This window comes from Falco naumanni, chromosome Z, assembly GCF_017639655.2.
Source record: "Falco naumanni isolate bFalNau1 chromosome Z, bFalNau1.pat, whole genome shotgun sequence".
Lineage (NCBI taxonomy): Eukaryota > Metazoa > Chordata > Aves > Falconiformes > Falconidae > Falco > Falco naumanni.
The window spans coordinates 76,308,022-76,335,428 of record NC_054080.1 but is presented as its reverse complement, the minus strand read 5'-3'; the positions used below and the strand labels follow the sequence as shown (position 1 = coordinate 76,335,428).

At 44.0% G+C, this 27,407-nt stretch overlaps 2 protein-coding genes across 8 annotated transcripts in view; one reads left to right on the top strand and one right to left on the bottom strand.

The window, feature by feature from the left end:
- The window catches only part of FAM219A (family with sequence similarity 219 member A), a 103,327-nt gene extending 78,620 nt beyond the window's left edge, over positions 1 to 24,707 (bottom strand). For 4 of the 5 annotated variants that reach the window (XM_040579440.1, XM_040579441.1, XM_040579444.1 and 1 more), the window contains exon 1: positions 24,469 to 24,707. In XM_040579440.1, the coding sequence (XP_040435374.1) occupies positions 24,469 to 24,528 (60 nt within the window). In that variant the 5' untranslated portion in view covers positions 24,529 to 24,707. The remainder of the gene's footprint in view (positions 1 to 24,468) is intronic. The other variant, XM_040579442.1, reaches the window with a different exon arrangement.
- A 228-nt stretch (positions 24,708 to 24,935) lies between these two features.
- Positions 24,936 to 27,407, top strand: part of DNAI1 (dynein axonemal intermediate chain 1) — a 151,051-nt gene continuing 148,579 nt past the window's right edge. For all 3 annotated transcript variants that reach the window (XM_040580433.1, XM_040580431.1, XM_040580430.1), the window contains exon 1: positions 24,936 to 25,076. In XM_040580433.1, the coding sequence (XP_040436367.1) occupies positions 25,044 to 25,076 (33 nt within the window). In that variant the 5' untranslated portion in view covers positions 24,936 to 25,043. The remainder of the gene's footprint in view (positions 25,077 to 27,407) is intronic.

Below are 27,407 nucleotides of genomic sequence, written 5' to 3'. Positions count from 1 at the left end.
GACCAGCAACTAGCACAAACAAACATTTATTAATGAGAACAACAGAAACTCAACCAACAGAACATGTTAAAACAAGGCTACATAAAGTTTTACAGAACATTAGAGCAGAGACCAGGCTGTGTGGAGATCATGAAGACAAAGGGCTTTACCGGGTTAGAATGACCTGGTACACAGAACTGGTAGGGAAAAACATACCTTTGCTCCTGCCAGTATATTCTTTGCAGTACAGGTTGTTTTAATTGCCTTGAATTCCAAGGTAAAGATAGCAGGATGAGTTTAAGTGATTTATATCCTTATTAACATCAGTGACTTAAAAATAAAATCATCCAGCATGGAACATAAATTTAAGTCACTGACTAACTTTCCATTTATACATTAATTTTTACTCTGATGACTGGTGTTTCCATTTTTCCAACAAGGTTAATTTTCAATTTGCCACTAAATCTAGTCTTACATCATAGTTACTATTTTTGCTACTGGTAACAATCTGCATACAAAAAGTAATCACCCATCATTATGTTCATCCAGTTCTGGCGTCTCTGGTGTCATGATAAATTAATATGATTTCCCTCCCCCCAAATTCCTACTCTTCTGTTGAAACCACATTTGAATAGAAATTGGAGGTCAAGTATACAAGTTGAATTTTTAAAAAGCAATGAAAAGTCTTAAGAACACTGCACATCTAAGATTATAAATGCACATTTTGAAGCAATGTGTTGCAAAATTGATCAAATTTCTGACCACAGGTGCAACAAGATTTCAGAACAAAGAGGTCTCTGTCTCAGACCTCTTCCACAACTTTAGAAAGCTTTCTTCCCTTTTTCGAACTCCCAAATTATTTCTCAGCTGTGACATTATTATTCAACTAGTTCAGCTTAATAACCTGAAAAAAATCTCTATGTCCCTGAACAATTACCAAAGAAGCTGGGTTTCATACATCAGACTTAGGCACCAAGTGTTCAGATTGTGACTTTTCCAGTTTGCTAGACTTACTGCGACGCATTAATATCATGTGTTCTTCTGAATGTTTTATTTATACAGTAGCAAGTTTCTTTCACACAGATTAATTCTGAAATAAATATGTCTTGAATTGTTGAAATAGCTGATTACTTATTTCAAATAGAATTCAATTACATTAGTGAAATGCCTGTCAATTCCATGTGATTACCTGTTATCACCTGACAGACATCACTGGGTTGAGGCTGCAACAGTAAGCAATAATACCATAATCTAAATTTCTCCAGCGAAGCACTGTTTATGCATCTCTTCACAAGTTCCCCTCCACTATACCCCCAAGCATCTCCCTCTTTCTTTCTTCTTAAAAAGTGCACGTAGTAACCATTACATTCCCTACTTTCGCAGTAACATTCCTAGAAACTCTTTAAACTTGGATAGAAAAGTTTCTCTACTTAGAGGTCTCTTTCACACAGGACCTCTTGCTTGCTTGAAAGAAGGAAAGTTGAATGGTATCAGAGAACAGGTTGACAACTAACCAGGCATCTCCGAAGCCTTGCTGTTTGTCTCCAGGGTGCAGAAACATGTCTTTCTTGTTCAGATTGGTAGAGGACACACTTATATTCCTAACCAGATGCTGCTCCCTTCCAGCAGCAGAAAGCAGTACTGCTTATTTACAGAAGCAAAGATGAGAATACTCCATATGCAGCTTTGAGTATTTATAGGAAAAACAACACTCTCCACTTCTTAATTCTGTTCTGCTGATGACCAGGTGTTGAGAAGTGCACTGCAAATAAGCAGGTATCCCAAAACCAGAGTCATTAATGCTTTAAGTGATTACCTGAGTGCCTTACCTCCCCATGAATGTATTGACAAGAATTTCTCAAAGCACTGTTTAAAATAAGGTGGCCAAAAAAGCTGGATGTTGTTCAAACATAAAGGTATTTTTAAGCTGCAATTGCTTTTGGTCTCTGATGTGTTGATTCCTATACCCGTACTGTGAAGGAGATGACCTTGGCTGTGCAACCTACTTTACAGGAGCAGGAACACAAGAGAGATCAAGCAGAAGACAGAAGCCTCTCCCCCTGTAAATTCTGGAAATGGAGGTAAAGTTGGGCTGATTTATTCAGAAAGAGGCTTGTGCTGAGGACCACTGCAGTCATCAGCCACAGATAAAAGCACACTCCCAATGCATATACCAAAATGTTACATTAAATATTCCCTGGAAAAGCTCCCTCCATTCCACTAGGTTTTGGTGGCAGGTTTGTGTCTACCAAGGTTTCAGAAGGTCTGATCTTGGAAAAGATTCAACTTTCAAGGGTTGTGCCTTCCATCAGAAGCCTTGTTAGAGGTCACTGGCCTCTGGCATTTCTTCATCAGCCTATTGCTGCCTAATTACAGCTTAATTGCTATTTTCATGGCAGAAACCCCATCCCACTGAACACCTGACAAGCCTGTGGCTCCCTCTTTCTTCTGTTTGGGGCTGATGGATGGGTGGCTGCTTTGAAGTTCTCCAGGGGCTCTTTTCCTTTGCTCTGCTACAACTTGTCATAGATGCAACAGCCTGCATCACGTCTCAGGTGGTCCCGTGACTTGTGTGCTGGTGCCTGCTGTCACCCCCTTGCCAACAGCTACACCTTGTCACACAAAAACCCCCTTACAAACCTCTGAAGGGAACTTGCAAGCCATGTTTCCTTAGCTGCTTCATCTGCAGTCTCTTGCAGGTGCGCACAAAGCTTGGTGACTCTCACACCATGGACCGAAACCTGCAATTGCACACAAAGTCACTTAGCTGTGCCCCAATATTTATAAAGTAGGATCTGACCCCACAGCAATCTTAAGTAACATGGAGGGACAGCAGCACAAGGGCTGGCAGCAAGGAAGACTGCTTTACTAAAGGCATGCTTAGTGATACCTTTGAAAGCAAACTCACTGATTTGCAGAACCGTGTAATGCAAAATACTGACCTCTTAATCAAGAAAAAGTCTCAAACAAAACAATTCCCTGGCAGGGAAACCTGAGATATCTACTAAGCACAATTGTATGGATGTTTGTGAATTAAAAGGCTGCATCAGAGAGCTGAGCACCTTACAGATTGGCCAGGAAGTAACACCACAGGCTCAGTCCTTTGGGGCTACTTGCCCTTGAGAGACAAAACCCTGCATAGCAGATTGAAACCATATCGATACTACAATCCATTGGCACCAGGTTTTTACATTAGTTTTTCACAAAAAAAACCCTCTCCTCTGAAAACACCTTCCAGATAGTTTTTTAGGAGTGAACACAGCAGCATTGCTGGCAGTCCCCTGTTACTCTGCAAAAGCTCTAGAAACTCTCCCTAGTTATCATTGCCCTGCACAAACCATTATTGCAACTTCATGCAGTATTATGTAGCGCTTAGAGATTGCTTGGAAATTTAATTACAGTTTAGTTCAGTAAGTGACTGCTAAGGGAAATAAAGTTTTCTTCCCTATTTTTCAAGCAAAGACTTGTGCCCAGCTTTCCACACTGCCACCCCTGTAGAGTTACCTACAAAACACATCCTTAAGACCCATAAAACTAAAGTCAAGTAAATGAGCATCAAAAAAAAATCTTCCTCCAAACTTGGTCCACAAGTAACCTCACTGGAAGCAGCTCAGTATGTTAGTAAGCAAAGACATGTAACCAACAGGCAATACAACCTCTGCATGGCTGGCACGCACTCTTGCATAGACAGCTTAGAGGCAAATCTCTTCCATGTGGCTAAAAAAACTTCAGCACTCGAGAGACTCGCTACTACCTAAGTTACTACAATGCAGCTGAAAGACAACTCCACTTAGCTTTAAACAAGTTACCTGAGGTATGAGAAAAGCACAAAGCCCACTGAAGGCTAAATTACCTGCCTTTTGGGACAGATCTTCCAGTCCTGCCAGGCTTCATGCTGCAATGCCAGCACAGAGACACTAACATTAATTCAGGTATCTCCACACCATGCTGGAGTTGTTGATACAGTTACAGCACAGATGCACTCTCAGATGTCACTGGAAATGGAGACCAGCACCACACGACCATTTATTTTCCCACGTGGTTGTAAAACAGCTATCATCACTGTGAAGCCAAGGACTGCCTACATAACACCTTATCCCATACTGGACAATAAGTTCTTTCCACATAAGAGACTTGAATTCATTAAAAGTAAAAAAGTGATATATAGTTCATAATGAAGGAGATACTTACATCCCATGCCAGTTAGATGAAAGACACAGCCAAATCATTAAGTTGTAAGAAAAAAAAAATTGTTATAGAACTTTTTTTTTATTCTTGATAAAGAAACATTCATATACTTCTTGTTTATATAAAAGTGAAACCATTTCAGAACTTGTAGGTTCTGTATAAAATCAGCTTGTGACATCCTGTCTGTAGGAACAAGAGCAGCAGTGACTCTTCAGGGAGAACAGGGGATGTGGACATCACACTCATCGCAAAAGGATATTTCTGGCCTATCATTGGCTGCCGACTACCATCTGACTTCAGTGAGAACCACCAGAGGATATAAAGACAAAAATCGATGGTGCAAGATCACATTAGAGATCATCTGTGGAACACAAGTGTCTAGCACTCGGGAGCCTTAAGGTTCCTTATGCTGTTTCACGGCCAGGATAGGATTAATTTTTCTTTGGGTTGTTTTCATTGGAGAATTCCCACTGCTTCCAGGACAGCCATGAGCCACTGACCAACAACAGAAAATTGATGCAAGCAGTCTGTTAATTTAGTCTTGTTTCACTCCCATCTATCTTGTTGGTTTCTTAGGAATGTGGCCAACACCACCATGGGGAGACCTGCCAGAATCTCAGAGGCAGTGATAAAGTGTAAACTCAAAATTCACTTTTTAATCTTAGATACACAGAGTGAGAGTTGTGTGGTTCCAATGTGTTTGCCCCGATCACCCAGAAAGCAAAGGAAAGATTTAAACAGAAAACCTGTTCCACAGTGGAAAAACGTTTAATCAAATGAAAACAGACATCTAAATGCCCGATCTTGTTAGCATTGCTTTTGTGGACTCATCAGAGCTGTCTTCATCTATGGGAAGAAACCTTGTTTCTACCAGAAAGACCATGGAAACGTTAAATATAAACCTGATATTCAGTAAGTTTACAATGTGTTGGTTGCCTATAGCAACAAAAGGGCGCTATCACCAGACTATACTTAACCAAGACTACAATATTATTTAATATTAACTGAGTGCACATCCAATCAGAGGTTTTGTCTTAATACAGAGCTGACATTAAGTACAACTATCTGGTTCAAGAGCTGTTTTTCTAACACTCAGACATGGTTATTCTTAAGAATACTTAAAAGACAGTGGTACAGCACCACAAAATCATTGTGCTTTTAATCAACACTGCACATAGAAAATTTAAACCTTACAAAGAACAATCATTTATTCTAGAGAAAAGACTTTAAATTGGAGGTTTCTACTTTCTGCCACCTCTTCCTCTGGAAAGGAGAAGTTGCTACCTAGTTTCTTACCTATAGCTCTTCTGAGAGACAGAAGGGCCCACAAAAGCCCAGCATGCAGGGCTTTCACAGTATATCAACAAGGTAACAGTTTTCACAGCAATGGGGCACATCACCCCAAGTGGACCATGAGCCTCTTTCCGGGCAAAAAGCCTCTTTCAGAGAGAGAAATTTTACCGATTTTGGTTCATCAGGGTTTTCTGTGACTTTTACCCACCCTCCTACACATTTTGGGCCGGAACTAAAACACTCCAGCACCAGTTGTCCAGGTTTGTCCCTTTTTCAATAGTTCATTAGTAGAGACAAGTTCACAGACAGGATAGATACAAACACTTTGGAAAAGAGATGGAAGACTTTGTTTTTAAAACTCCTCCATTTAGCAGACCACAGAGGATGGAGCTTGGGTGCATTTTTACCTTAACCAGGGAAGAACCTGGTTCTTCAGGACAAGGCCAGATAGGGGGAAACAATTTGCCAGCTGCGAACAGCAATGCAAGCAAAGCTGATATAGCAGATGACATGCGCAGGTATGACAGATTTAGCTAGCGGCCACAGATCAGACACACACTGCCTACACCCCAAATCCTACATGTGTGTTTGGAGTAGCCCACGGTCTTTTAATTTCTTTGTACAGCTAAATGTGTACCAGCTACGCCAAAACAGCAAAACAATAGTTTACAGGAAGGCTTTACCTTGCAAGCCCTGACATACTCCAGCTTACCCAAACTTGACAAAGGCATGCAGGTAGCAAAGGAACTGCCACATACTCCTCCCCCCAGCAGCTGGATAATTAGCCAGATGGTAAGCCTGTACCAAAAGCACCATGAGACAGTCCATATTCCTGTTCACTGGACCTTGTAACGCAGCTTAATTTCTCCAAACTAAATACCAAGCCCTGAAAGCTGCTATATCTATTGCCCATTTTCTAGATAACATTAAGTATCCAGAAGGGAGCTGCCTGCATTAAAAATAGAATGTGTCAAATTAAGCCATCAGTGTGTTCTGTAAAAGCTGGTGAAAAGCTTTTTAAGAAAGCACTCTAAATAACACTGCCTTTTTCTTCTTGCTGCTGCATGGCTTTTGTGTTCAAGGAGCATTGAGCAAAGCAAAGGCTACCTTGCAATGGAGTTCTCAGAAGGAAAGTCCTGACCCAGCACCATAAGCATTGCCAAATCCATAGAAACCCTTCTCCAAGCTATGAGAAAGAGATACAGACTTCAGAGGGCAGCTCCTCAGGAGATCAGAAACAATCCCCACTAGCTGCTTTACCAGCAACCCTTAACACACTATCCTGGAAATGTTTTCAAAAGCTTCAGCACAAGAGTCACTCAATGTGCAGCATGAAGCACAACCTGACACTGGAGCTGGTCAGGGTCCTGTGATACTTCCTGGTATTTATGGTTGCAAACTCATCCCTGGCTGTAACACTGAAAAATGTGACCATACAACTCACTGTGGAACAAGTGACAGAAGCACGCAGCAGTGCTGCATCAGGTACAAGGCAGCTAAGTTTACACATCCCTGTAAACAAAGCTTAAGCACATGCTGAGGATGTTAAAGACTGTCCATTGCCAGTATACAACCTGGGTATCCTTAAGTGAAATGTGCGCACGCTATTACTGCTAGCCAATGTACTATGAAGCCCTTCCTGTTTTATCAGAGCAATGTCATGCAATCATTTCTTTCAAATACTTGCTCTGACACTTGTAATTCTAGTATTTCACCCACTACAGTTACTGCTGGAAGGGAAACATCTAGTAGCCAACAAAAGCTTTGTGCAGTACCAAAGCCAGTACCTAGTACCTGAGACTGAGTAAAAACTGGTGATGCTCAGCATCTCAAGTAGGACTAATCACAGTAATCACATCCTTCTTATTAAGAGTTACTGGGCTTCAACAACCCAAAGCAACATGTAAGATTAATTCCCCCCCCCCCCCCCCCCCCCAGTGGCAGCTGTAACAATCTCAATCATACCTTCATACCAATCTGGCAATAATGCAAATTTCAAGGAAAGATGTTGCTCATCCCATAAACCTACCAATGGAGGTTTGAAACAAAACAAAAAGTTAAAGGTTTCTCCTTTATTTCTTATTTCTGTTTCACTTCATGGGCAGGAGGGGAGGAAACTAGAGAGAAAAGCTGAAAGAAAAAATTCCATACAACACCAAATCATGATAGCTAGTAGTAGAATTCTATCAATACAAGAAAGAAGAAACCTCTGTAAAAAAAGCAATGAAAGCAAAAGGATTCTTTAGAACAATATAAAACAATACTAAGGCTAGGACAGCTGGTGAAAGCACGAACACATCATGGGTTGCAACAGCAGAGCAAACTAGCCATGACAGCTCACAAACAGAACTCTGTACAGCTGGTAGGAAGTCCCCTGCAGCGGCAAGTATCTAAGAGAATGGCACAGTATGTTACCTTGCATATGCACAGTAACTTTCCCCACAGAGTTCACTGAATTTGATTAGAGCTCTTAGAATTGTTGCAGTTTCCAGCATCTAACTGTACCATGTTTTATTTACCTTCAGACTCTGCCTACTAACGATACACCTGAAGCTAGAAATATGACAAAGTAGGTCAACAAGACCAATACTGATATGTATTAATTTTAATTACATGGCAGCCTTTACACTATCATAGCAATCTGATAAGAACCACAGCACTCAATTTAAAAATAAAATCTGGTTTTGACCCATCATTTCTACAGACATCCTGAGGAACAGCCCTAATCTGCCATTTTCTTTGCTCTATTTCAGTAAGAGAAGGTGGTATACAGAGTTGTTACATTTAACCAGCACTCCCCACTCAGATCTCAAAGCTACAAGCTTGTCCACCTTCAAAAAGTGTCCAATTGCCATTATGGAAAGCAATTAAGAGTGGTGATACTAATTTGTTCCTTTAAGAAAGTATGGCTCAAGTGACAGCTACAGTAATTGATTTCTCTCCACTAGCATGTTCCTGAAGGAAAAGGTGCATCAGCACAACACTGATGGTACATCACTTTTAACACCCCTTTTTAAAAGCTGAAAACAGGGCTTAAGACTTGGATGACACTTGCACCTGGCATATTATAGATTCAAACACATGAAGCCCTCTGCCTTGCCTCCTAATACACTCACCACCTCCTGCTGCAACAGTGGTCTGAGGACCGTACATGCATCCTCCTTCAATCCACTCCTCCCTGACATGTCCCTTTAGTTTCTTACCTTTGCCTGGAGCGTTCCCTTGCCCCAGTCTCACTGTGCTCATGCCACTCTACTTATGACCCTTAAGAAAATCTGCCACTTGTAGGGTCCTCCTTTGCAGTTTTAAGGGAGATTTCTAACAGCTGTTCTATCCCCAATCTATCCCCATCATCCGTCACCCTGATGGTATCCCTTGTTACTCAGTTTTCAAGCTCTTCACAGAGCACAACTTACCAAAGCAAGACAGGACAGAACAATCTCAGTAATGAGTAAAATGCTTCCCACTTGGTGACTCAGAGGTATGATGTCCTCAAGCACGTAGGCCTTTTAAATGATTTTGTTTTTCTGTTTTCGTTTAATTTGGGGTTTTTAAGGTATATAAGGAGACTGACATACAGCTATATACTGGAGGACACACAGGCTCTATCAAGAGTCCACTAGTTTTAGAATCATAGAATCATTTCTGTTGGAAAAGATCAGAGCCCAACTGTTGACCAAGGACTGCCAAGTCCACCACTAAACCATGCCCCTAACTACATCCACATATCTTTTAAACACCTCCAGGGATGGTGACTCAACCACTTCCCTGGGCAGCCTGTTCCAATGCTTGACAACCCTTTCAGTGAAGAAATTTTTCCTAATATCCAATCTAAACCTCCACTGTGGCAACTTGAGGCCATCGCCTCTTATCCTATCACCCTACTACTTGGGAAAAGAGATGGACACACACCTCACTACCACTTTCTTTCAGTTAGTCATAGAGAGTGATAAGGTCTGCCCGAGCCTCCTTTTCTCCAGGGTACAAAACCCCAGCTTCTTCAGCTGTTCCTCATCAGGCTTGTTCTCTAGACCCTTCACCAGCCTTGTTGCCCTCCTCTGGACAAGCTCCAGCTTTTTGCAGGTGAAAACCATGCTGCATTTCAGCCTGGTCTGAAGACACCACAACACCTGCAGCAGAGCACAGCAACACCAAAACATCCACTGACCTGGAGGCACACCATGAGTAACAGCTCCTGAAGAATCCTTAAGATGTTATTCCCACTCTCACCCCCATCATCAGGGCTGAGATCTCAGGGATCAACCCTTCCACCCCAGAAGACACACTTACTTTCATATTAGAGCTTTTGATGTACACTCACCACACCTCTCCAGCCTAAATAAAGTTTTTGCTCTTCCCTGGTGCAAACGCAGGTGAGCTTCACAGCAGCAACACAAGTCAGGAAACATTAACTAGGCTGAAACATTCACTGGACATGGTTGGTAGTTTTCCAGGTGCTCTGCCAAACTGAAAGAAGACAAGATTTGCAGCACCACTTTCTGCACTTCAGCAAGCTGTAAAACATTTTCTAATAATCCCCAGTATTTTATTAGCCCTTTTGCCATCCTGCTGTAGAGGAACTACCAAGACACTTGTAAATACTACAGGTAGAAACAGGACAAATTTAGGCAGAACTGCTAAATAAAGTAGTAAAATAACAGCAAAAAAATCCTCTCTTTAAGATTTTCTATTTCCTGTTTTTTTAAAAGTGTTCCTGCAAGACAAAAATTAAATAGTTTTAAATTAACTTCAGAGGACATCGATTTGGTTGTCTTAGCCTTTAAGATGTCTATAACTTGAACTGTTGAAACCGTTCACGAGAGAGTTAAACTGAACCTTAACCATAAACAGTTTTTACCCCATCTTAGCCATCTCTCTCAGGTGCCTCTTGCCCTAAGAAGGTGACTGCACATCCTACCACCACTCAAGGCAACCACAGCACAATACCCTCTTCCAAAAAGTAACAGATGTACACAGGACTTGGCTGAAGCATGTATTTGCAGGACCTTACTGAAAACTAATCAAGTAGCTCTGGTTTAGAGTGCTATAAATGCTCACCACCCCAGTTGATTCAGAGTGAAACTCAAGTTCAGACAGCATTCACTTACAATAGACAGGCTGCGGGCAGGTACTGGCGGTATTAACTAAAGGTCATACTGACAAATACAGCAAAACGTACCTGGAAACTCAGGAAAGACAATACCCAATTTTCAGAAAAATATGACCCAGCAATACAAAACGGCAATTGACACTGCTGTCAGCAGAGCGTTTGAGTAAAGGATGGCATTTCCACAGGTATAACACTGTTTTGAAGTTTGAGAGGATTCTGGTGGCAGTCACAGGTCTATAATGGCATTGACTATTCACTGCAATACAGGATGTGTGGCACTGCAACCTGCTAGGGAAGCAGCCCTGTCTTTGAAGAGCAGGCGTAAGTCCGTCTAAAAACTATTTTAGACACATCATGGTAGTTATTCCAAAAGAAAAGGCAGAATGAGGCCTAGTGCAATTACCAAAATACTCATTTGGAAGTGAACCCTGTTAAATGTGGTGTGATTTACCAGTTAAGCTGAAGATTTTTTAATCATCACTGACAATCAATAGCAGCATGAAATCCCTTGCCCTAGTAATGACCAAGGAAGAGAACTTCTATCTTCACATAATAAAAACAATGGACTGACTTCAACCTTGAGAAATTAAAGGATTTGTCATGTTTATCAATTAAGACCACAGCCTGAAGTACAGCTTCAGACTATTAAGAGCAAATTCTTCAGCTCCACTCTACCAAAAGAGCAAGTCTGCAATATCAAGGGAATAAAATCTCAGCAAGGGTCTAACACACTTCAGAAGGTCAAGCTCAGAGTGGTATTTAATAGGCCTGCCTCAGCCATGCTTCCTGGCTCTCTCTGTGTCAGCATGAAAACGTTACCACCTTTGCAACTGACTGCTGGTAATTCCCTGTGATGTTAATGAGTTTTGAATTTATGCAAAGTCTCCCAGCAGGTTTTTCCGCGATATCTACCATCTGCCATACCAATGGAGGATACCTGTGGTAAAAGCATCTAGCTTTCTTCCAGTTGTTAATATAGCAAGCCAGACTTCAGCAGTCATTTGAAAATCTTTCAAAAACCCAAAATCCACTACCCTGGTGAGGAGGAGTCAACAAAAATGCATCAGGACTGGGTTTTGAGTTCCTACATATCTGTCAAAAAAAAGTTCACATATTCCTGTAATTCTGACTGGGCTTCCATAAAAGACAAGGCACAAAACCAAGAAATGAAGTGTTTGATCCTCAAACCAATTAAGACTTCCAAGAGCTGTCAGGACCTTGTTCAATCAAGTGAATTTGCAACACTAGAATAACCACACATCCAGGTGTGGACTTAGAAGTTGAGAAGTCTGAAGATTTAACATTGAATTTTTCTGTTTTACAGAATTATCAATGGTCATTCAGCACCCGTGCCACTGTCAAACTGCCATAGCTTACTAAGAAAGAGTAAAATTTCTTGCTTGTAACACAGAATCACAAAACAAGTGAGGAAATTAAGCAAGCCAGTATCAAACACATACCTCTTATGCCAGTAAAAGCACCTTGTGCCTCTTCAGTCAGGTGCTAGGAGGAGCCACCAGCTCCTCAAATCAGCAGTGCTATACAGGCATATAGTATTAAATATTGCTTCAAGTGTTAATCACTTGGACAAGCAAGGGAAAACTTTGGCACTAGCAGAGTAGATATTACAGATTATTGGTTTCCAGATCAGAGTCGAAATGAGAGCTGGTGTTTTGGCAACACACATACATACGTTTTCGCTCTCATATGCAGATTGAACCACCACCATGGCCCCAGTTGCTGAGAAGAGGTTAAGTGCAAACCAAATTCATGCATCTTCATTTGTCAAATTGAGCACCGCCTCTGGCCACAAATCAAGCAGCAAGCACTGCAAACTTCCTATCTCTGAAAGTCAATACAGAAGCAAGAGATTTTATGTGCTAGCAGTTAACCTCATGGGACAAACTTTTTTGTTGGGTTGGTCTCTACCTGAAGAAATTTTTCTCCCAAATTCAGAGATTAACCTTTAAGAATTCAATGTTGCAAACACAGAACCTTAGGAGTTAATAAAAGCTCATATCTGACATTTCCCACTGCAGCACAAGGAAACTTTTTTTTCTGCAGAAAGCACGGATTATGAATTTATGTAGCTACATAATCCAAATGAAGCCTTCTTCCACAACCAGATAACCTCTTTATGATAATTCTTACATGCACAGCATGGATCATCTCAGTTATTTTCACAGTCACTTTGCTATAACTTTTGCAAGAGGTACAAAAAATTCTTTTCACAGAAAAGTGCTTTTGTGATACGCTGCTTAAAGTACATCCGCTGAAGGGTTTGGCTCTGCTGAAGCAGATGAAGACACAGTGTAGTCTGACTTTTGACTCCATCAGAGCAGCAGAGTAATTGCCAGTGCTTTGCAGAACTCAGTACTGTATCTTCAGGCTTTGCATTAACATCCAGAAGTAGCAATTTCTGCCAGCTAAACTTCAGTGCAGATGTGTCACAACACATTTTCAGGAAGAGCTGGACTTCCCCTAAATCCTTTACCATACCCATTCCCCTTAAACCTAGCACAGTAATCAAAACTGGAAACTAAATCTAACTTTTGACACACACACATTTACAGAAATTGAATCATGAGCTAGCAGTTTCTCCTAGGCTTACCAACGGCCAACAATCTAATGCTAAGTGCAGCTTTTACATGCACCAGTGGGCTAGGTCACCTCTATCTTCAAAGCCTGTGAACATGCTGTTCCTATAACTATTCTCAGGACTGCTATTCACAGGTTTTTTTCTTTAGGTTAGACATCTAGACAGACCCACAGACCCAAAAGAGGTTAGTAGGGGAAGAAAGGCATGGTTAAGTCTTTCCCTGGACTACAGCACAATTTTGCTGCAAGGCTCATTGGAGTTTAAACTTAGAAAAAAAGCTTTTCCTGCTGCTTCCACATCACCTGAATCCTGTGAAAGCCCTGTAACACATTCCCATCCCCATACTGTTCACATACACCTGCAGCTTATCTCAAGTGATACCCTGCTCAGCTTCCTCTTGCTCCACATGCATTCCACAGCTAGACATGAGAACCAAGGTTCATGTGCATTCAAAACAAATTCACATTTGCAACCATTAGGGCTCAGTGCTAAACTAAAAAGACACTATAGCATTTTGATGACGCAGGCTGTACTCAAGCTACATCTGTTCTGTCACTGGAACAAAGCTGTCCCACAGAAGTATGGGACTGGAGGCTACGCTGACCAAACCGCTCCCTGTATGGACACAGGAGCACTGCACATTTCTCTGTATACCTGAGACTACCTACTCCAATGACACAAGTCAAGTCTGGAAAAGCAAATGTTCACTAGTTTTATCAATGTGATCACTCCCTTCTATGCCTCAACTGACAAAGTGGTGCCTATATGTGTTGTTCAGCTGGAGGGTCTGCTCTAGCCATCAGAGATAATGTACTTCCATATACATCATACACATGCAGTTGGGAAGAAAATCATGCTTTCATACAAAAGAGCATACTGTTTTCAGAAGCATCAGTCACAAGATCCTGCCAAACAAAGGCTTTACAATGCATCTCTGGAAAGAAAAAACAAATAGGGGTGTTCCTGGCCAATTAACAACATGCACCTCACACAATGCAGACTTCTCTCCCTCCCCCTCCCATTTCTCAGAGAGTCAGTCTGCTCAGATAGCTCCTTGGATGTTCAGGATCTGCAGACTTCAGAAATGTTGAAATTTATCTTTTACTACACCTTAAACTCCTTGCAACAAATGACCACAAACCAAGTTTCAGACTGAAAGTTAAGCTCCAAAACCGAGTCACTACCAATGAGGGTAAGCCCCATGAGTATTAAAATACTAAGTACATTCCTCTACTGCATTAACCACTGCAGGCAAAAGCCTTTATACTCAGAGACTTCTAACCATGGCCAGAAACATAAGGATTTGACTTAGGGAACTGCTCTACTCATAACAAAAGTCAAACATTTTCTGAATAAATGAGCATTACCACTATGGTTCCTGTGCATTTTCTTTCTTTGAAAGTCTTTCGATATAAAGAACACTTTTAAGATCAGACTAGGTTTACAGGACTCTGGTGCTCCTCTCAGTGACGTGTATGTATAACTGGTTTTGGGATTTCTGGGGTTTTTTGTTAAAAAAGGTTTGGTGACCTCTAAGAATATCTCATACCACTACAGAGCAAGACAGCAATAGTCATTTCAGTAAGAAACTTGGCTAGCAATTCAGCAGAACGGGGAGGCTGAGCAAGAGTGGATTTGAATCTCTTACCTCCGCATCTCTAACAGGTATTAGACATGCACACTCCAACATGCTCCAAGAAGTTGCCTTCCTAGAACTAGCTTCGTTCAAAATGTGGGAAGTCTCATGTGCTTCCCTTGTCCTAGTCTGCTGTAAGGCTGGTACATCAGCCAAAGAGTCAAACCAACACAGTTCACCCTCTGGGAATGCGATTTAAACAATACTAACAAAAGAGCTTAGGCAAGCATAAATTAACCTCTTCTGATTTACAAACATGAGTCTAACCAACTTAAGTAGCACAATACACTGCCAGTGTGCTTTTCTGCAGGGACTGCAGTACTTTCTCCCTTTGAAGGAAAAAAGGAAGTCACAGTACCTTTAAGTCTGAGAATACCATCACAGGTGCACACAGGGACACAAAAAATTCTCACGTTTTCTTACACAACTGTCCATAGGAGTGAAATGATGAAGACACAAAAGTAACTGCATTTAAAGAAGCTAAAGATACTTGGTCCAACAGAAAAAAAGATCTTCTACTTGCCAACTGTTAAAGAGAAAGGCAGGAGAGGCCACCAAAGCACACTATCTCATCCCAACTCAAAAGCTCTTCCAATGCTTTTGGTGAACTTGGTGAACAGACAGACACAACCATGCCCCATACTCACTGCCAGGTAGGGGAGGAACAAATAATTAGGTTAGTATAAGCATCTCTGGCATTGAGACAGGAACCAAGATTTCCTTTCACCTGGGGCCACATACAAAAACCTGCAACAAGACATAACTTAAGTAAACAGTTTATTTGAATATGGGTGTACTAAATCACTAATCCACATTCCCACACAGTGAGTAAAACCCACAAGACAGAGAAACTGTGACATTAGAATACTGCTGCTATGCTTGGCTTAGGAAAAGAAACTGTCTACAGGATTTATTAGACTGCTGCAGATCCCAGAAGGTCAGCTGCTCATATTAATGCATCTTAGCTCAGTAAGGACACTGAAAAGAAAGTGTTAGACAAGCACGAGGCAGGACACTGTACCATGCCCAAGGAGGAATGATTCATGTCTGATGGTCCTGGATGCTGAAAGAAACAGAAGCTCAACGGAAGAGCTCAAAGTCTATTCTGGAAGCAAACTTTGGGAAGCATATGCAGGAAGGTTGCAGACTGGTGATGAGGTTAGTGCTACCCACTCCAGCACTGCATGCAGCCTAAACAATACGCTCTGGCAGGCAGATGGTGCCAGGACACAGGAGTTACTTGGTAGCTAGTTATTGGATAGCCTGACCTAATACTACACCTTTATTGACACATTTTCTCCACCAAGTCTACACAGATAACATGCCAACAGCTATAATAAAGCTGCAGCTATGCAGTAGAACTTAATGAAGATCAGGAAGAATTTAAATATGTCCTAGCAAAATAACTTGTTCACAGGCAGAGGCTGCATCTCCATTAGACAAATTGCCAGTACAGTTGGAATAGCTTAAGACATAACAAATAACATTCTCCCTTAGCCCATCTGTATAGGAAATAAGGTCTTAGCCATATTTAGAGAGCCAACTCTTCTCAACAAAAGCAGTATGTGTTACCTTCAGCTTTACTACCAAAAATAACAAACTTTTCTCAGTCCACAACTAAGATGACTCCGCAGCTCACCTAGTAAAGCAGCTGGGGTGCAGCCAGTATACTCTGCATGCATTTAAGAGTATTTCTTTGCAAAGAAGCATCCCAAACTGATAAGCCTTGCTATCTTGTGAATCTGTGTTAACTGTGTCCAAAAGCTGAGCAGATTCCCTAGCAGGTACTCTTCAAAACGAAGAAAATTTCCACCTACAATTTCACTCACTTCAACTCACCATCCTTAGAATCAAACCAACAAAGCAAGTGCTTGATTTCTAATGCAAACTACAAAATGGACACTGATCCATGGCACAAAATTATACTTCAAACCTCAGAAAGAATAATGGTCAGGGAGACTACACAAGGTTTGAGCTGGAACTGACGAATTTACTAGTTGCAAGTGGCTGCATCACCACAACATCAATTTTATAGTGACAGATACAGAATAACCTTATCGTCAAAATGGCAGAAGACTTCATTGAAGACATATAGCATGTGCAAGTGTGAGAAGAAAGCACAAATTCCTGCCTGTGGAAAGTGACAGGTAATTGATCTGCGTAGAAGCCAAAAGACCAATACTCCGCCAAGGCCTTAAAATGTCTGGAAAACAGGCATGCCATCGTGACTTGACTGACTCTACATTTAATCCTCTGTCCCACAGATCAAACCAATGCTGGGGTCTCCCCCTCTTTTCTTATTAAGTTCAGTCTTCAGTTTCATAGCAAGGAAGATGTAACTCTAGAGAGGCCACATATGCACTACAGCCCCTTGGTAAGCTGATGGCCTTCCTTCATTGAAGGCTTGCAGAATTAAAGGCATGTGTTGTTCTCCTCCCTCACCTGAGGCCATCTTGCTCATCTTGTCCAACTCTTTACAGACCTGCCACTACCTACTGGCAGGAGAGTATGCAGCTATCAGTAGCAGAAAATGGTGTCCGAGTAGATACTCATACCAAGCTACTGATAACAAGCTCTTGTGAGTTATGGAAGAATCCCAGGAGGGTACTGTGCAGGTTTAATACTTCATAGAGTTCAGTGCCTCTTTTTAAACACCTTGCTTTACTCAAGAAGAGATTTCCAAACATGAACAACTGCAGTCAGAGCTTGTACAAAGAAGCAGAGAAGAAGAAACAGCATGCCTGCAGAGACAGTGCCAGTCAGAACACAATCCTGTGTCCTGACAGATCATCCCCAGCTACATCAGCCACATCCCTTACCACAGCCATTTGGGAGCCTGTGCTGGCTCACCCTTGGAATTTCAGCCTGGCCTGGGGTGGCGATAAAAATGCTCCTGTACCTCTGCACCAAAGGCCTGATACATAACAGGGAGAGCACAGGACAGAACATCAATGAACTGAAGTATTAATGGAGGTAATCTTTAGATTACTGCTATAGATGACACTGAAGCAAATCAAAACAGGCTGTATAACTAAAAGTTCTGTTTCAGGTAGTGCTGCTATTCCAGAACCCATAGTACTGAGACATTACAAATCTCATGTACTGTAAGCATTTACAAAACGTATAGTTGTGTAACCTCTGGGCTACATTACAATGAATATACACAGGGATGACATTTTCATTTTAGAAGTTTTTTCCTTCAGGAAAGATGGGTTTCTTGTGTATCTGCAATAGAGACCTAATGTTAGATTAACGTACTATTTCTAAGCCCTACAGGTATAACCGTTCTTTTTCCTTCTTTGTTACTTTTGGTTCTCCATTTTTACATTTTCCCCAATTTTAGGGACAACAGACAAAAAGAGATCTTAACACACAGCACAACTTTCCTAGGATGAGATAGTAAATGATTTCAAAAACTAAAGAATGCAGGTTTTATAAGCATGCTGAGTACTCATACTGTCCACTGACTAAAATTATAGTTCTTTTTTTAGAAACTAAGCATCCAGTAGATAATATTTTTTCTTTTCTGGTTTTCCCTTCTAATGTTAAAAAAACCCCAGCTGTATAGAAATGTATCTTCTGTATGTTCATAGCTTCTCAAAATTTAACACCTCCAGGATGAACATAGATTTGGCATCTCAGCTAAAAAGCCAACAGCATCACTGTAGGACGTGTGGCTAAGCAAAATCCTGATGTTGGCTGTCGTAATCACAACTAGAGCTACCAGCCCAAGGTGCCAAGGCCTGGCAAACATCTGCAAGAAATCAGCCTGGCCACAATGCTTCAGAAAGAGATATAAGAACCATCAGCACAATTTCGTTGGAAAGAACTCCCTTTTTTTCATGTGGTCTGAGAACTGGGAAACTAAAATACTGCATTCCAGCTGCCACTTTCAGGAAGCAAGCCGAAGTCTCAGGAGTTTGTATCAAAGCTCCTCTGAAGCTGCTCCACTTTGACAGGTGCTTTTTCGTCAGAAAAATCATACTGCTGCCATGTGGGCAAGAGCGTTTTTACTCTACTTCCATTTCTGTGCTAAGAACAGAAACCGCCTGCATCAGTGTATAGGAGCAACATGTGATCCAACACTGTTACCTGTCAGTTTGCCATCATATGCCAGCCAGTGCTTGATGTATTCTAGAGACACAGGCAGGTTTCATATACCCGAATTCAAGATATATATTCATAATTCATATAGCAGAATTCAAGATACAACCCCACTGCATTGTGCTCAGTATGTTTCATTTTAACAACAGTATCAAGGATTTTGCAAGAGTTTAGCTAACAACACAAACCACAGACTTCTAAATCACAGGGAGAGCATGCAGTGAGGCTCCAGTGCTAAAGAAAAGATGGGTCTACTTATAATTACAGGCTCCCCCATTCCTGTTACGAAGAATATTTTAATTATTTTTCTCTGCAGCACCCTCACTGTGCAAGTGTCCTTTAATCTCCCTCTCCCTTTAATATCTACCTCTGTAATGAGAATTATGTTAGAAAACCATTCAGACAAAAAACTTAAGAGAAAACAAACCAACGCCAATTACCACAACACCACACTGTTAATAATTGTCTAGATGGAAATTAACACATCAAATACCAACCCCATCAACCAAGATAGCTACTGACCACGCGTAAGTGTCTCAGAAATCACAAATTTCAGGCCTCACCACATCGTATCTCTCTGCAAAGTTTGGAACTTTACTTTGACTTTACCTGAAACTAGTCTACTACCCAGCAGCTAACAAAGAAAGCCCTTTTTGTGAGTGCAGAAGGATCGTGACAAGTTGAGCTGGAATCAAATAGAAGCAAAATGGAACAGAGTTTCCACAGGTAAGCTTGCATCATGTTGATAGGGAAGACATGATACTAAGCATTAAGAGTAAAGAACCCTCCTTGTAAATGAGTTTATATTAATTTGAAGAGGCAGGCATCTTTGAGATGGAAGCCAAGAGCCACCAGTATCCACAATAGGAAACGGGGACCAGAACAGACCATCCCATTTTCATGGGAAGGCACCACATGAATGTGACCAAGGGCCAGCTACCAGCCTTTCCTCCCTTCCACAATGACTATGTACAGAACTGTGCTACAGTATCAAAATACACAGAGTAATGCATCTTGCAAAGATGTGAAACACTGGGCCTCATCCCATCCTACAACCTGTCTATGTTTAACAAGGGTCTGTATGCCATCCTGTTCATTAGCCCACAACAACTCCTTCTCATGAAATCACACACTGAACCTTTACTTGGATCTGTTTCACCACACAGCAGTTCTCAGAACACATTTGCAGAGGTCAAGCAGAGTCAAAAGCGCTTCCTTGACTCCTCAGTGCTTATCTAAACAGGCTGGAGAGAGGAGGAAATGACTTGCCCACCTTCTTAACTTCACATCACTCCACCTGATGTGAAGGGTAGGAGGTCACAGAGCTGGCCAACGTGCAGCCTGCAGACATAACCCCTATCCAACTTTATATTAGCAGAAAGAAATTTGCAGGCTTTGTCAAAGCAAGTAGTTCTCCACACAGCTCCAGTCTATACTAGTTAAGTGCTGCCCTTGGCCTTGCAATGAGATGGCAACACAGCCCTTGGCTGGACAAGGCTGTCAAAGAGAGAAGGTTCCCCCACCAGACACATTTGAGCCTTAAAGAAGTTACTTTTGCAAAAAGTCATGGATGTGTCAGGTTCTCCGTTCCTGCTCAGTAAATACAACACTGGTTATTGTCAGGATGTAATCTCAGCAGACACCAGACATCACTGTACTACCATCCCTGACAGACAGCTGATCAATAGTGCCAGTATCAGTGGTAGGTTTGGAGGCTGAGGGACTCAGAAAGGCTTCAGACTACCCTCTAAGAATGGCTTCCCTTCAGCATTTAACAGCTATACCCATCTTTTAATTTTGAAGATTAGCAGATAGGCAGGCCTGCCTGTCATGATGGTTTCTAGGCAGATCACTGGCAGTCATCCTGGAGTTCAGCATAAAAACATCAACAGCTAAGATGACAGTTTGTCTACACAGATTAAAAAGATATTCAAAAGAATACATGCTGGTCAACACCACAAAGTTTTTAAGCATTTTGAGCAAAGCCTAGCTTCACAAATCTCACTTCAGGACCCTTCCACACTGCCAGGTACTGGCCAGATTCAGAGGGAACAGCGGTCTCCTAGGAAACCCTCCAGCCTGAACAGGATGAAAAAACATTTCATATAGAGTATGCACTTCAAATTAAGCAAGGGGCCTTCTCTTCCCCATCTGCTTTCAGCAGGGTATCACGTTTCAACACTTTTTTTTTTTAATAGTATGACTCGTTGTTTTCCAGATGGGTCCTAACTTCTACCTCAGCCCTTTGGATGTGGAAAAGACACTAGCCTCATCTCTCCTTGAGACCAGGTGGAACTGAAAGCTTTTATAATGGGTAGAGGAAACACGAAGTCCTGAGATGCTAAGGTTATTCTGTGGTTTTATGCTGGTTTTGGCTGTGATGGAGGTAAGTTTTCTCCACAGAAGCTAGTACGGGGCTATGGGTTGGATTTGTAAAGAACACAGGGATGCTTTATTTATCACTGAGCAGCGCTTAGACAGTGTCAGGGCCTTTTCTGCCTCTCACCCCACGCCACCAGCAAGTAGGCTGGGGGTGCAGAAGAAGCTGGGAGGAGACGCAGCTGGGAGAGCTGACCCCAAATGACCCAAGGGATATTCCAGACCATATGACATCATGCTCAGCATATAGAGCTAGGAGAAGAAGGAGGAATCAGGGGACATTCAGCATTATGGCATTTGTCTTCCCAAGTAACCATTACAGATGATGGAGCCCGGCTGTCCTGGCGATGGCTGAACACCTGCCTGCTGACGAGAAGTAGTGAACGAATTCCTTGTTTTGCTTTGCTTGCATGCACGGCTTTTGCTTTACCTATTAAACTGTCTTAATTTCAACCCATGAGTTTTCTCCCTTTTACCTTTCCAACTCTCTCCCCCATCCTGACATAGGAGAAGTAACTGAGCAGCTGTGCGGGGCTCAGCTGCCAGCTGGGGTTAAACCACCACACCTTTAAAGTTCAGGATGAACAGGAAGGGAGAAACATTAACTGTAATAGAACAAAGCAGCAGTACTGCCCAGAACCATGTTATCCAAGCAAACTAGTATGATAAACTCTGGTTTACAATAAGCTGGCATCTGAACTGCAAGGACTCTTGCAAGCCACATACCAATGGCACAAAGCAGAGGAAACCACTGGAAACGACTTGTTCTGTCCACTGCAGAGCCCAATGCCAGCATTTCCAGACTCATGGAAGAATCCTACACACCCAGTCACAGCAACTGCCTCCTCATGTACACAAAGTTTTGCTATGAGCTCCACTAGTTAAAAATCAACTGAAACCCTGAAGCACAGGTTCAGAGTATTCTTCTAATGTAAGTGTTAAAGCCCTTCGTGCAACTTTCCTAATTCTTGGTTGCTGAAGAAGGGAAGGAAACCTGCTTCCTAACCTTACTATTGCCACTGCACAATATACCATCCTATCCTGAGACAGCTGGGTTGGACCAGACAACCTCTTTGGATTCTGTTCACTCCATTTCCACGCAAACATGCATGCATGTGCCAATTCCACTCCTCCACTACTATCACAGGGTTTCTAGAAGATACTTAGGAGTATTTTCTGTCTGCCAACTGCTTTTCCAAACTTGCTGATCTCTCTGCTATGCCCACTGCCACATCTGTTGCCTTTGCTCCACAAAAGTACACACAAATGGGCATGTAACAAGTCCGTATCAGCTTGTACAGTTAGTTTTCTTCCCTACCACAAAGGTTGGAAGCTAAAGAACCAAACAACAAAACATAAGCTAAAAGTATTTTCATATTTTGTCAACAATCCCATCACCAAAAAAAGTGTTTTTCTTGCCATTGAGGGGTAATCTGAGTTTGTAGACCTTCACAGAGAATCTCTGTTCACAAGACAATTACTGTGTTCTCAATTTTTCGCAAAAACTAGCTGCAACAAGAAACCAAGGATTGGTATATCTACTCTAAATAATGTACAATTTGATACACTCGAAATCTCAGTAGCATCTTCAGTGCTAACATGAACCTGCCAATACCCTATCCTCACCTGCTGTCAAAAGGATCAGTGCAAGCATTTAAGTTCCTTCCACCTCTCCAAACATTTCATATCCTCATCTCACACTACCAGACACCAAGATGGAATTTGCTTACTCCAGGTGCCAAAGGGAATCAACATGCGTTCCTCAGCCTGTGACCCAGATTTCACTTTAAGGCCAAAGCGAACTGTATTTTAACAGGTCCCAGGTTACACATAACACCACACCTTACAAGCAGAGAGCGAGGTAGATGGGAGCAAGGGGAGAGGAACACAGAAGAGAACCTCTCCCATGTGAAACAGAAATGGACAAATGCATTCAAGTGTTCTGTGGCACGCAGCTGGGGCACAACACGTACACAAGCAAGCCTGTAGCATCAAAGCAAAGCAGCTACATGCTTATATGAAGTATTGGAGTATTTGGTGAAGATCTAGCATCTCCCATGGCTGTCAGCCACCTAGCCTTCCTTCGTAAGTGTCATTTCAGAAGCTACCAAAAGCCCAGGACCACTCTACCTGCCCATTTACGCAGCCACAAAGTCCCCCGAGGCTGTATACCTCCTTCTCTGCAAAGATTCCCCAGGGTCCCATGCAGCAGTGTAACCATTATGTCAACCTCTTCAGAGCTCATTAATTGAGCATAATTGTCTGTGAAGTGAAAAAACATCCTGATATGAAGTACACGTGCCCTGGCATGGAGAAGGGTGGGAAATGAACCCTCACAGGTTGCTTTTCTTACATAAAGAATTTCATGTGAGCAAAACTGATTTGACAGAGATGTTCCTTTGCAAAACACCTGACTTTGCACACGATGAGCACCTACCAGCAGCTCTGCACTGAGAGCAATGGCTATTAAACCAGCCACGGGGAAGGCCCTGCAGCTTCGCTCCACGCGTATTCCACACCCACCCCGTGCAGCCACCCGGTCCCTGGGGAGCACGGCTCCCGCTGCTCCCAGACCGGGCTGCGCACGAACACTGCCCAGTCCCTCCCCCACAGCTCACCTATTTTGTAAAAGCCGACTAAAGCCCCACCAGCCCTCAGCGTCTTCAGCCCCGTGCTTCCCCGGCCAGGCTCCCCCACCTCACTGCCGCTTCCCACCCCTCCCCGGGGCGCTCCAGTGCCCGGTGCCGGAGCTCATCGGCCGAGGCGGCGGGAAACGCCCGCCCCAAGCGCCAGCCAGGCCGGGATGCTCCGGGCCACCGCTGCATTTGGAGAGCCGGCGCTCCCACCAAGGCAGGAGCGGAGCCGCTGCCGCCCGCCCCCGCCCTCCCCGCGGGCGCCCGGAGAGCCGCCGGGGGAGGCGGACGAGGAGGAGGGGGGCAGGACGGAAGGGGCGGGCGGGCAGCCGCGACCACCGGCGCCCCGACATGACACAGCAGCCGCCGCTGGGCACGGCCGCGGGGCCCAGCGGGGCCGGCCGCTGCACTGAGGGGCCGGCCGTTACATAACGGTCGCGGCGCGCGGGCCCAGCCTCAGCCCCGCCGCCCCCGCAGCACCGACACCCGTTGCCCCGGTGAGGCGGCGGCTCCCAGGGACACGCAGCCCCGCCCGCCCGCCCCTCACCAGCGGCTGCATCTCGGCACGCACGGCGGGCACCTGGAACCGGTCTATCTCCTCCATCATGGTGGCGGCGGGGCTGGGGCGCGGCGCGGGCGGGCGGGCAGGAGGGAGGAAGGGCGGGCGGCCGGGCGCTGGGAGGCTCCTCAGGCACCGAAGGACGACAACGCCGCCGCCCGCCGCTGCTGCTGCCTCATCGCCGCCAGCGCTCGCTGCCGAGGTGACTCAGCCGCGCCGCTTCCGGGTCCGGCCGCCACCGCCCGCCCCACATCTGCATATTCATAAAGTGGGCGGGGCCATTGTCAATAGCTACGGGACCCGGATGCTCGGTTCCCCGCGGCCCCCGCCCTGCCGCCGCTGGGACGTACCATTCTCTCTCCCGGGGGGAGGCGGGGCACTTAGGGGCAGGGGGGAAGAGGGAATAGCCAGGGCCGACGGCGTTCAGTGGTCGGATTGGCCGCGCGCCGCTTCCGGCGCGTTGCCAGGGTTACCGCTATCAACTTCCGGCCGGCCGGTGGCGGGGAGGGTGCGGGCCCGTCGTGAGGAGCGGCCGGCGGCAGCCAGCCGCTGGAGCAGCCGCCATGCCGGCCAAGGCGGGCGACAGGCACCGGCAGGTAAGGGCTTGTCCCCAGCGGGCGTCGTAGCAGGGCGGCGCCGCGCTCCCGTGACAGCGCCGTGGTGACGTCATCAGAGACCGGCGCCGTGACGTCACCCCCCTAATGGCGTCACTGCCGTGCCTCGTGCAGCGGCAGATGGCGGTTCGCACGAGGGAACGTCGCCCTGTAGTCCCGCTCCGACTCTGCCGCCGTCAGCTCCTATTCTGAGTGGACGCCACGGTGTCACACAGTGATACCAGGCCCACAACGGCAATGCTGTTCCCAGAGCCACCACACATTACATCATCATGTGTAGCCCAGCTCATTACCCTTCAAGGTATCCCGCAGAGCTGTCACCCCACAAGGCTCGGTGACACACTGAGGGGCCTAGCACAGCCCCTCTTAGCACTGCTTACTTCGTGGTTACATCATGCTGCATCGCTCTGTCCCTGCACAGAGGCATGTCACCACCCTGCCAGTGGCAGGGTTCATGTTCTATGTAATTTCTACACACCTTATTCAGGCAAACCAGCAAGTCTCAAAGCTGCAGTGCCCCACACTGTGTCACTGTACTGTTGCAACCCTGTGAGGCTACAAAGTCCTCGGACATCATTGTCATGCCATTTCATCACTGTTACAGCATATGACACATCCCTTCAAAAGCAGGATTTAATTGGTTGAGGTGTCCCCAGACTGCCAGGGAATCTCTCAGGGACACTGGGCAGACAGATTCAAATGCTTGTTTAAAAAAATTTACAACATTTTTTCAACTATATCTAGCTATATGTTTCATAACTTTCTTATTGTTTTACTCTTTGGTATCCACTCAGTTCAGACAATGCAGTGAAGTCATCTGCTAACCTTCATGGCTAACCCTACTCTGGGAGCAGTGGTGTGGGTAGATATGTGTCTGCGAGACCTCACTGTATGCCTTCGTGCTCTGCATGGGCGTGTTTGTGTGCATCCCCTTGCAGGATGAAGAGTTCAGTCAGAATTGTTCCTGGATTTCATGTACTACTGGACCATCAAAGCGTTTTATTTAAAAGCAGAAGATGACCTGGCTGATAAAACCCTTTTAATAACGGGTTTAAATCAACCCCAATGTATTTGATCTTTGGGGTGGAGGGAAGGGAGTTAGCACAGGTGGCCCAGAAGTGACTGAGAACAAGCAGCCTGCTTCCTCAGTCTGGAACATGTGCTAGAAAGCCATAACTGATCAAGAAAAGCAGGAGCAAAAAAGGGACCAACGTGATGGTCCAGAGCTGTGGGGTGGCAGCAGAGATCCCTGGGCAATCCCCAGTGATCTGTGACAGGGTCTGGACAGTAGGAGTTCTTTCAGTGAGGGAACGGCAATCCTTGCTGATAGTCTGATCCCCATTCAGTTACCCAAGGTGTTTCATCTTGTCTGTGGTTTATCCACACCACAGCTGTATAGACTGTACACACCTATGCAACTTCTGAAGCCTGAGATAATAAACTCCACTAAGTGTGAGCTGATTTTGCAGAACCCGATCACATTTCCCTGCTCCCGCAACCAAGGGTTGGAACTTGAAATCCAGAGAAGTACCGAAACAGTTCCTCATGGCCCCTGAAGTTTCTGGGAGTCATCTGGGTATTTCTGCACACATAGTAGGAGGGTTTGTGGGCTCTAGAGTAGGCAAGAGTAAGAGAGGATCACTGTCACATTCCTAGTCTTCTACTGAGAAATACTAGTTAAGTATCAAGTTACAAAGGGCTTTATAAAGTTTGCAGAGGACACTAGCTCAGAACCAAAAAACACATCCAGTCCTAGATAACAAGATGTTTATGCTAAAATTGTAAAACACTAATAACAATAATACACATTCACTGGCAGAAGACAAGCCTGCTACTTGCCAGTGATGCTGGCTTTTCTGCTGAGCACCATTTCCCTAGGCTGTTCTCCCTTGTCCATTTCATTGTAAATTCTTTAGTAGTACTGTACTCTTTTCATCTGTCCCTGTGCTTTTCATTCCTCTGTTTCCTATATATTGCTTTTGTTCTGCTCTGCTTCCTAGATTTTTCATTGCTGACTGCTTTCCCTTTGAAAATTTTCTTCCCAAGATTGTTCACAAAGCTGAAATAGTTACCTGAACACTACCAGGTCCTTCCCTTTTACCACGTGTCACTTCCAGCCCTTCCCCTGCTTTCATGGCTGTGTGTTGTTCAAGTGCTTTGTGATCAAGTCTTCTTTTACTCTTCTTCTTTTCCTTTAGAGGTGGTGGTTGCCTGCCTTTCTTCTGTGCCTGTCTTGTATCTGCCCTTCTCTGACATGAGTTTCTTGCTTTGTTTCACTTTTTTTCTTTTGAAGTCTGGGTGACTTCAGCCTCT